We start from the raw sequence: 11,536 nt of genomic DNA, 5'->3' as shown, positions 1-11,536 counted from the left end.
CCCGCATTTATCAGTATTCTTATGAATTTTTTGATATGTGCTGTTTGATTCGAGTGGATTTGTTTTCAATGACAGGGTATAATGGACACCCTTGCTGCCGGAGAGCATAGAGGTCTGAAGGCTGGTAAATTGGTTGTTTTATCTAAGAATTTTCCTGGAAGTGATAGAGATGTGCAGTGCAGATTCATGGATGCAATGTCATTAGTAGCTAAATATGGAAAGCCAGATTACTTTTTAACCATGACTTGCAACCCGTACTAGCCAGAGATCACAGAACTTTTATTGCCTGGGCAGACACCTCAAGATAGATCAGATATTGTGGCGAGGATTTATCATGCAAAACTCATTGATTTGCATGACTTTGTTATTAAGAAGGGGTTCTTTGGGAAAGTGGCAGCTTGGGCACACGTTACCGAGTTTCAGAAAAGAGGTTTGCCGCATGAACATTTCTTGCGTATAATGGACAACAGTTCAAAGTTTAGTGGGCTAGATGATTTTGACAAATATATTTAAGCAGAACTTCCGGATGAAAAGAAATACCCTCTTCTCCACGAACTTGTTTGCAAACATATGATGCATGGCCCTTGTGGTGTTCTTAACAGAAATTGTGGTTGCATGCAGGATGGTGGTTGCCGTTTCAGATACCCTAAACAGTTCAGTGAGACCACAGAAGGAAAGGATGCATATCCTATATACAGAAGACGGAATGATGGTCACAAGGTATTTGTGCGTAAGAAATGGTTGGATAATAGATGGGTTGTACCATATAATCCAACACTCCTGATGAGATATAATTGTCACATCAATGTTGAAGTTTCAAGCAGTATCAAAGGTTGCAAGTATCTTTATAAATATGTATACAAGGGCACAGACTGTGCATCATTCGCAATTGCGAATCAAGACCAGAATGGAGAGATAGAGATAAATGAAATTAAATAGTACATGAAGGCACGGTGTATAATGTCTATTGAAGCAGTATACCGGCTCTATAGGTTCCAAATATTTTCCATGTATCCCCCTATTTTACAGATGCAAGTTCATCTTCCTGGCATGCACATGGTCCCATTCAATGATGAAGACAACCTTGAAGATGTGCTGGAGCGCACTAGGAACCAAAGATCGATGCTAACAGAATTCTTTAGAATGAACAGCGAAGATCCAAACACTCGAAGATACTTATACAAGGAATTTCTAGAACATTATACATGGAACAAGTCCAAAAAAGTTTGGTTTACAAGAAAAAGAAGTTACCAGATTGGAAGGTTGGTGTATGCATACCCGTCTGAGGGCGAAAGATTCTATCTTCAAGTTCTTTTAAATCATGTTCGAGGTCCAACATCATTCATATCAATCAGAACAGTTCGTGGTGTGGTGAGTCCTACTTTTAGAGAATGCTGTGAGAAACTTGGTCTTATTGAAACAGATAGGTCACTCGACAATGCACTTAGCGAAGCAGTAGCTTTTCAGATGCCATGTGCTCTTAGAAGAATATTTGCCACTATTATGGTTTTCTGCGAGTACACAAACATCCGTACCCTCTGGGATAAACATTTTGAATCAATGGCTGAGGACTATGTGCGGGTTCATGGAAATTCTTCAAGTGTTGAACAATTTATCCTTAAGGACATCGCGGATATTCTCTCCTCGATGGGTAAAGACATTAGAAATTATGGCCTGCCACATATGCATAAGTCTGGTAATATATTTTTCCAACTTTATTTGTGATGTTGTGTTGCTATTATTATTGTTTATTGTATACTTGTACTTATAATTAAAATTTTGGCCGAACAGGTGAGACAAGTTTATTAGAAACACTTGATAGATCGTTACGGGATATTACAGGATATGATTTACCATTTGGTGGTAAAGTAATGGTATTTGGAGAAGATTTCAGACAAGTTCTACCTGTTGTACCTAGGGGTACTAGAGCACAAATTTGTGACGCTACCTTGCTTCAATCCTATATATGGGATGATATCAAGATAATACGGCTGAAGCAGAACATGATGACCCAGAATGATGTATGATTCTCGCAGTTTCTATTAAGAATTGGTGATGGAACAGAAAAGACCTTCCCAAATGATTATGTGGATCTACCAAATGACATTATGCTTGAGTATAATGATGATCAATCTATTGACACTCTCATCGATCATGTGTTTCCTGATCTAGCTAACAATTGCACCTCCATCAGTTACATGCGCGAGCATGCTATCTTGTCAACAAGAAATGAGTATGTTGATAGCCTCATCGCGATGATGATTGCAAAGTTTCCTGGAGAAGAAAAGATTTACTACAGTCATAATTCTGTAGATGATGACTCAACTAATAACTATCCTCTTGATTTTCTGAACTCAATTACTCCAAATGGTCTTCCTCCGCATGAGCTTAAAATTAAGAAGAACTGTCCAGTCATACTTCTTCGAAATCTGGATCCTCATCATGGACTGTGTAATAGAACTCGACTTATAGTGAAGGCTTTTGAGGACAATGCAATTGATTGTGAAATTGTAGATGGACAGCCTGCTAGAAATCGAGTTTTTATACCAAGGATTCCCTTGTCTCCATCAGAGGATATTTCACTACCTTTCAAGTTCAAGAGGAAACAATTTCCAATAAGACTCAATTTTGCAATGACTATAAATAAAGCTCAGGGTCAAACTATACCAAATGTTGGGATCTATCTTCCAGAGCCTATTTTCTCTCCTGACAGCTATATGTTGCCTTATCAAGAGGTGTTTCACGTTCAACTACATGGATGCTAGCTAAACCTAACAAAGATCTTGATCCCACCGGCAGAAGAACCAAAAATATTGTTTTCAGAGATATTCTACGGTCTTCAAAATAAAGGTATCTCATATGATGTATCCTTTTTTAGTGTAGATGTTGTTGGTTATCACTAATACATTATAAATTCAAAGGGCCAATCTGATTAGTTTTTTTACTTAATGGAACTTTAATCGTTTGCAGTGACACCGGAGTCTATCATAAATGGGATATAAGTTGGAAATTAAATTCTGACGACATGGTGTGAAGATTCTGCATCATTAAATTTTTATAATATGTATGTTAGATGTAGCATTCATATGTGGATTTTCTGGAAAAAAAAGATGTGCTACAATCAAGATATGACCAATGCAAATATTTTATTCTTACCTTTATCCTCCTATATAATTCTTGTGATGTCATTAATGGGTTGCATGTATATATGGTCATGTCCATATGATCTGTATATCTCAAAATTTTCATTTTGGGTAAATTTGTATCGAACAATGTACTAAATATTGTATCCACAATGAATGCATATTTTTTGTAATATAATTCTTTTATTTGGTTTTTCTAAAACACGTGCTTGCCACACGTGCACCCTACTAGTATTGTATATACTCCGTAGAAACAATACCTTGAGATTTACAATATAGAAACTTAACATAAATATGTCATCACATATCACAAGTTTACAGTGCAGCCACTAACTCATTTTTACAGTGTAGCCTCATATATCATCTCATGTTCATAAAAATCTATGGTGTGACCTAATATAAATATACGCATGTACATGTACATCAAGTTCAAATTACCACATGTCATAATCGTAAGTTTTCATAGTTTCAAAGTGGACCGTAGTAGAACCTGCTGCACGGTGGGATGACATCCTTGACGATGAATTCGCATAGCATCACCCGAATCATCGCATATGAGTCTTTGGAAATTAGTTCGAATGGAGCTTTATAATCCTACAGAACACCATGCTTACTAAAAAAAATATATCAGCAAATAGTAAATAAATAGAATAAGTGAAAGATGCACAAACGCGCTGTGAAGAGTGCATACAGTAGATGTTTTTTGTGGGTTTGCGTCACACACCAGGCTCATCATGTTAATTGCAACACATAAACCACATAGCATGCTCCCTGATGGTTGAACAGCACTACAACACACAAAAATATTATGGTAGATTAAATGGCACATAAATCAGGGCAAAACTGCATCGATCATGGAATCAATCATTTCCTTGCTAGAATTAACAGAAAATCGGTCTTATGCATCAGTTCCATTGCTTTGGACTTTGGTTTTATCCCTTTACTATTAGTGTCATTTGCAAAGGCACTGCATGTAGCGGTAGCGCTTAGCAACATTAAAGAATTAGAAAATTTGCATATATAGAAAAACCTACAAAAAACTTACATACTAATAACTTGTTGGACATCTGGGAACTTTCACTTCGGCACAATTGAGTCTAGATAGAACACGAGATTCCACTTAATTACAATGACTACTACCAGCACCCTATGGGTATCCGTGTTGCCACGAAGTCATGGTGCATATAAGCTTATTACCTGCTACAAAATTGGATTGAGTTTGGATCATCGGTGCTGAGAATATTTGTGGGTCCAAAAATCCAACATCTACCTGCATTTCTTTTGCAGTTTCAAACATTTTCCTATATAAAAAACAAATTTTTAGTTTTAACATTGTGGTAGTAATTAACGAAACTCTAGTGCCAAGGTACTTAAAGTGAGAAGCACCTCAGCAAACTGATGTCCAATGTGTCAATGTGGAATAGATCGTACAAGTCATTAAATCAAACGTAAAAATACCGGCTGTGCCTAATTAACATTGCATTTGACCTCTGGCTACTGCATTTTTCTTAGTGATTCCTCGTGACAAACTGACAACCAACGGTTTCAAGATCAAGTGTGAAACAGAGTACCGCCCTGTGGAGAACGTGAACGCCGAGTGCATTTGGCTTTGGCAGCTCCTTGGTGAACTTCAGTGCCACGTCGACAAAGCTACGATTGCCTACTGCGACGACATATAAGTCATTTACATGTCTAAGAACGTGGTTAATCACAAGCGTACGAAGCATGTCGAATTGGACATTCACTTTATCCGGGGACGCGTTGCGCTTAGGGGTGGTAAAGGGTCTTGAAATTTGGGCTAGAGAATCTAAGAGCCGGGCCTTAAAAGGGCCAGACTCTAATGCTATACAATTTTGAGCTAAAAAATTTAAAGGGTATGTTAGGCTGTGAAGAGACGTCATGGCCCATTACCACCCGTGTTGCGCTAGGTGAACTCCGCATCCCCTCCATGGCCCAGCAGTTCGCCAACGTCACGACGCGATCCATTGATCTTCGCTTCTGATGGCAACCACATGGACCATGATCTGTGTCTACGTACACTGCTGCAACCGCTAACCAGTTGCCCACATCCATGATTTTCATTTTTCTTTTTCGAATCACATCCATGATTTTCATACCAACACATTCTCCACAACAACAATGAACTTTGTCTCAACCTCGCAGTTATGTAATCTAAAACTTGCTCAAATTAACATACTATAACTTGCTTTCTAGCAGCTCGTACGAGTCATGGGCTCATGGTCATGGCTGTTGGCAATTCGCCCCTCAACTACCAATCTGCCTAGCGCACTGAATTTCTAGTACATTATATATATCTCCAAGGACTTGTCGATCTTATACACGCTCTACTGCCGATCGGAGCCCAGTTTCTTGTCACCGGCCAGCGACCATGGGCGCCGCCGCAGCTCTCCTCGAGCAGAACCAGCGCGCCGCCGTGCTGGCCATCGGCACAGCCAACCCGGCGAACTGCATCCTCCAAGACGAGTTCCCCGACTGGTACTTCCGGGTCACCAGGAGCGAGCACCACCCAATGCTCAAGGCCAAGATGAAGAGAATATGTAACAACAATTCATCCAAACTTATATATTCAGTTCAGCCATTTGATTTGATTTGATAACATGCATCGTCAAAACTTTTTCTGGATCATCATCAGCAATCCCTTCGATCTTTGTTTGTATGTCCAGGTGAGAAATCAGGCATCCGGAAGCGTCATTTCCACCATACAGAGGAGATGATCGGCTGCCACCCGGAGCTCCTGGACCGTGCCCTTGCGTCCCTCAGCGCACGGCTGCGCATCACCGCGAACGCCCTGCCGGAGCTCGCCGCCGCCGCGGCGGAGAAGGCGATCGCGGAGTGGGGCCGTGCGGCCACCGACATCACGCACCTCGTCTTCAGCACAAACTCCAGCGCCGGCCTGCCGGGCCCGGACGTCCGCCTGGCGGCGCTCCTCGGCCTCCGCCCCACCGTGCAGCGCACTACGCTCTACCTCCACGGCTGCTCCGTCGGCGCCGCCGCGTTCCCCCTCGCCAAGGACCTCGCCGAGAACGACGACCGGGCGCGGGTGCTGGTGGTCTGCGCCGAAGCCGTCGTCATCGGCTTCGGCGCCCCCGACGAGGCTAACCCCGAGGGCCTAGTCGTCAACTCCCTGTTCGGCGACGGCGCCGGCGCTGTGATCGTCGGAGCCGGCCCGGTGGCCGCCGTCGAGCGCCCCATCTTCCGCATGGTGTCGTCCTCGCAGGCGACGTTGCCGGGGACGGAGCCCGCCGTGTGGGTGCGTCTCGGCGAGAGAGGCCTTGGCTACAACTTGTCCGCTGAGCTTCCGGCTCTGGTCCGCAGCGGCATCGAGGAGTGCCTGGCGGACGCGGTGGCGCCGCTGGGCCTCGGCGCCGGTGGCGGAGGCGGCTGGAACAGCCTCTTCTGGGCGATGCACCCCGGCGGCCGCGCGATCTTGGACAGCTACGAGGCCGCTCTTGGGCTGGAGCCGGAGAAGCTGGCAGCCAGCCGGCATGTGCTCGGCGAGTACGGCAACATGCTCGGCGCGACGATCATCTTTGTTCTCGACGAGGTGCGCCGCCGACGCCGAGACGTGGCCTGCGAATGGGGCGTCATGCTCGCGCTCGGACCGGGACTCACCGTCGAGACGATGGTGCTGCAGGCCGCTGCCAGCCGGGACGAGAAATAATTCGTCATCGCATCGCAGCTAAATAAACATTCTTGTGTAACCGGGGAAAGGGGCATCACCCCTGGCCACCCAGAGCTCAAAATAAAAAATGTACCTCTCTATGTTGGAAGTATGCGAATCATTCTATTACCAGATTTTAATTTCAGGCATATTTCATAAACAATTAAATATATACAAGATTCAAGTTAGTGCTAGTAGCTGGTAGAAGAACACAACTAAAACTAGATGCGACATGGACTCACAGTTGGGTTGTTGTTACTAGTGAGTTGCGGTAGTGACGATTCAATGATGTGGTGATTGAAGATGAGGCAGGGCAGAGGAAGACGAACAGCTTCGAGCGGTCACGCAGATGCGCTGCCCAGAAACTTTATTGCCACCTCTCGTGGGGATGAACATGACAATTAATTGGATTGGCAAAATATGTGCTGAATTGCAGCCGAGCGACCATAAGTCCCAAGTAACAAGTCACTTAAATATCACGTGAAAAAATTCGCGGATATGCATGGGTGTGTGTGTGTTTAGCAAATACTTACACACTCCATCTCTTGGCTGATGCATTGAACTTATGGAATGTGCTCTAGTATTTAAGTTGGTGTCCACTTGCTTGCACTAGCAATATGGGACCAAATCAACCAGCCACATGTTGCTTTGGAATTTTCCTGAATGGGCCATAAATGAGCCAAATTCTAACAATCCCCCACTAATTCCAAAATAAGAATGAAGGAGAAAGGATCACTGTGTTGTAGCATCGTTTAAATATGAGTCTTTTGGTAAGAGTCCCATACGGGTTTGAACTAATACCTAGACTAACAAGATTTATCTTTCCACGACTAAAGAATGGACTATGCCTTGAATTCTTAGACATACGTGGGCAAAGTTCAACTGATACTTAGGCTGCCAATACAAATCTTGCCTATCCGGAGCATTATCGGTCTGCTTCCATATCTTGTCATGAACCTTTATGAGAATGCCCAATTCTCACTAATTGTGACCTACGATTAGGCTCAAGTAGGTGTGTTCTCCTTCAAGATATCCTGTTGGCTAATATCTTATACAACAAAAAACATTAAGGCTTTATGTCAACCTGCCATACAGTAAAGAGTACTTGTCATTTGAACATGTATACATTCGGTATAATAGTGTACTCCTTGGTTACATCAATCAACTTATTCTTCATATTATCTTAGTCATGGGATCTCCAATGATAAGAATAGGTTACCATTGTGGTGTAAACTTAAGACATGCCTCGTACCTATATTCTTAGACGCCACAGAAATCACATTATGTGGTATTGGTAAAGGCGTTCAGTCGAAGACTTATTCATATTCACCATGGTGTTCTTATAATTCATGGACGTCTTCTCTCCTAGATGTTTCTGTCCAAATTATATTAAGTATAGGGAGTTGGCAACTAATGAACCATCGTCTAAATGACCATTTTGATAAAAAAAACAGTCTATATAGAAAATGAAGCACACAAGGTGATCAAATAAGTCTATCGTATCAAAACATGGTAGAATTAGGACAATCAAGATTGGGCACTTGAGTTTATCAAATGTATCATATCACTGTGATGTTCCGTCAATGCTATTCCTTTTCCTTTGAACCAGAGCGACGAAGTAATGGGTGATGACTTGATGAGGTAGTGTACACACATGTTTTTCTATAACTCCACATTCTGTTAACATGCACTTACATGGGATCTAAGCATCTTATCCTTTGTTGAAAGAGAAGTCGACAAGAAAAGAAAGCAAGTAATAGTTGTGGCTGCCCTATTTTAGGCGGGCGACATGGCAATACTTTTCTGAGATATACTTGCTGTTTTTATACATCCATCCACTTTTCATGGGTATTTATAATTCAAAATTTGGATATTAGTTCAAAATAAAAAATAGACGGAGTCACTACGTGAGAACCTCAAATTTGTAACGGGCACGGATGGCCCTTTGGTAACGGGCATAGCACCCGTTACCGTTATCGTGTTACTAATGACCCATCATCGGTAATGGGTATTTGCCCGTTACCAATAACAGTCATTTGTAACGGGCATTAAGTCAATGCCCGTTACCTATAGCAGATTATTGGTAACGGGCATCAATTATACCTGTTACCAATAACAGAATATCAGTAACGGACATCACTACACCCGTTACCAATAACAGTTATAGATAACGGGCATTATGGTAATGTCCGTTACCTATGTGGAATTAAAAAACAAAAAAAATCAAAATTTCTTCTATTCTTTTATTACATCCATACACAGTTACATCCAATTACATCCACAGTACATCCATACACATATATGCAATGTAAATTTACGAAATGATTACTCTCAGTCCAGATTTATAATGCAATTATTCCAACAGGAGCAAGAACACAGGTTCTGAACAGCAATATAGATAACCATAACTGACCTAACCAAATCAAACAATTCAGAGAAAGTTGAACAGAGACAAGTTTAACTTGCTGCAGAATAGAGCTAAGCCAGCAAGCAACCCAAGTTATAGATATTGCACTGATTGTACTTTCAGCAAACCTCAAGCTAATCTGTAGAATATCAGTTTAACAGTGCAGGGCCTTTCCTTCTTCGGGGCCTGCAACAAGACACGCGAGCACATTAGACACCAGAGCAGATTCCATCAGGTCTTGGGCAAATATGGGGGGAAACTTGGTACCCAGAGAGAGAGAGAGAGAGCAAAAAGATTTAACAATCTAAAATACTTATCACTTACTGAAAATGGCCAAACAAAAAGAATTAACAAACTAATGCTCAGGTGAGTACACTCTAAAATACTTAATATCAGGAAAGTTACTTATTTGTAACACGCGTTTACTAAGGTCCGTTACGGTTGACAAGGCTTGTAACGGGCTCTATGGGTCCGTTACCAATCCTGTGTTACCTATTTTGAGTTTTCACGTAGTGAGTATATAATAAATAATATTACCAGTTGTGGCTGCCAGTATTTTCCGGAACATTTTCCGCAGCTTGCAGCAATTCTTTTCACATGAATATCCAAAGCCAATTCATGTCTCCGTCACTCGTGCTGTTCAAATCTTTGCCGAAATTCTTAGTTGGCGCGCGTTCGCCGGCAACGATTGCAGCGATCACCCTATATGTGTCCGCTTCCTGAGCACACACTTTCCCATTTTGGTTCTCGAGCTGTCTCGCTGCCCGTGTTCCTCCTCCATTTCTAACTTTTGCCTTCTCTTTTATTTACGGATCAAAATCACTCCACCGCAACAAAAATATTCAAAATCCCAGACGTGATTTCATTTCTCCCGATTATTTCAGTCATTCCAAATCTCCGCTGCAGTGACCTCACCACCGCTCCGCCGCCATGACCTCGCTGCTGCACCGCTGCTCTTCAATCATCCATGCCGAGGGGGAGACGCGCCGCCACGCCGGAGGGAGTGCCCACCCATGCGTCGATCTCAACGCCGCACCGCCGTTCTGCGATTCATCCGCACCTAACATCGAAGAGAAGGGTCGCCCCTGTGCGTCGAGCTCGTCGCAACCCAATTATATTTAAGGTTGTGAATTGAAGGTTTCTAAATTTTTGTTTCTTGAATCATGGCTTGATATATTCATTATTTTGTAATTATTTGTCCAAAGTTTCTATATACATTATCTGTATGTTTCTCAATATTTTCATTCAAAGTTTTCAAGTAGTCAATTTAGAGTTTTAGCATAAAACGTTATAAGTTTGGACCTGGGATGGTTTATGCGCTTCATTGTTGTTTTTCACAAATATGAATATTAAGTTTTCAAATATGTACATCCGAAGTTAGGTATTTTATAAAGTTTTCCATATAAGAGACAAAAGTTTCGAAGATTCTACTATAAAGCACCGTTTGTAGAACTTTAAAAGTCAAATATATGTAAACTTTTGTAGCTTGGAGTGCATAGTTTACATTATGGCAGTACATATTTTCGTATATAAAGTTTTTCATATAATAGTCAAAAGTTTTGAAGATTCTACTATAAAGCGCCATTTGTAGAACTTTAGAAGTCAAATATATGTAAATTTACTATATCTATAATTTGAATGCTAGACTATGGTTCTATATTTCTAATTTGGAACTTTTCAACATTTTAGTCGAAAGGTTTTGGTCTGCAATATGAGAGTTTGATATAGAAAATTTTCTATACATATGTTAAAAGTTTTAGATATGATAGTACAAAGTTTATAATAGGCTAGTATAAAGTTTCCAGCTTCGGAATGCAAAGTTTTTAGTCAAAAAGTTTTAGAGATTGGAGTAAAAGTTTATAATAGGCTAGTACAAATTTCCCAACTTCAGAATGCAAAGTTATAGTTAAAAAGTTCGCAGTTTTAGAGCACAAAGTTTAGTATCTAGGAGTAAATTGTTTGAAGGTGTGCAGCATAAAGTTTATGAATACTATTCTTTGAAGATAATAACTTGTTGTGCCTAGCACTCACCATCAGAAAAGCAACTCATACTTTGAGTTGCTGATATTTTTGGGAATTTGCCAAGGCATCTGTGCAATAGGTTCTTCTTTTTTTTAACTGAACCATGGTGAATTTAATTTGTGAGTTGTGACCCAAGAAGCTTACTAAACTACCAAGTTGTACAGGTGAGACCAAGGCTCATTAATAACTCTGAAACAAGACTTTTGGTATATAATTTGTCAAGATATGTTATAAACAATGCTTGTAGTTTAGTTTGAGTGATGCTTAATGACGATCATTTTA

At 41.3% G+C, this 11,536-nt stretch overlaps 1 protein-coding gene across 1 annotated transcript; it reads left to right on the top strand.

The window, feature by feature from the left end:
- The first annotated feature begins 5,450 nt into the window (after positions 1–5,450).
- Positions 5,451–6,965, top strand: LOC120646300 (bisdemethoxycurcumin synthase-like). The gene is made up of 2 exons (XM_039922932.1): positions 5,451–5,701; positions 5,828–6,965. Exons 1-2 carry the CDS (start codon positions 5,533–5,535, stop codon positions 6,823–6,825), a joined length of 1,167 nt encoding a protein of 388 aa, XP_039778866.1. The 5' UTR covers positions 5,451–5,532; the 3' UTR covers positions 6,826–6,965.
- Positions 6,966–11,536: the final 4,571 nt, after the last annotated feature.

Source organism: Panicum virgatum, chromosome 8K (assembly GCF_016808335.1).
Source record: "Panicum virgatum strain AP13 chromosome 8K, P.virgatum_v5, whole genome shotgun sequence".
Classification (NCBI taxonomy): domain Eukaryota; kingdom Viridiplantae; phylum Streptophyta; class Magnoliopsida; order Poales; family Poaceae; genus Panicum; species Panicum virgatum.
The sequence above is the reverse complement of the archived record's forward strand: the minus strand, read 5'-3'. Positions and strand labels throughout refer to the sequence as shown.

Bases quoted from the DNA above. Each gene is read 5' to 3' on its own strand.
- LOC120646300 (XM_039922932.1), top strand. From the start codon at position 5,533: ATGGGCGCCGCCGCAGCTCTCCTCGAGCAGAACCAGCGCGCCGCCGTG. The intron at 5,702-5,827 runs GTAACAACAATT...TTGTATGTCCAG, and splicing joins GGCCAAGATGAAGAGAATAT to GTGAGAAATCAGGCATCCGG.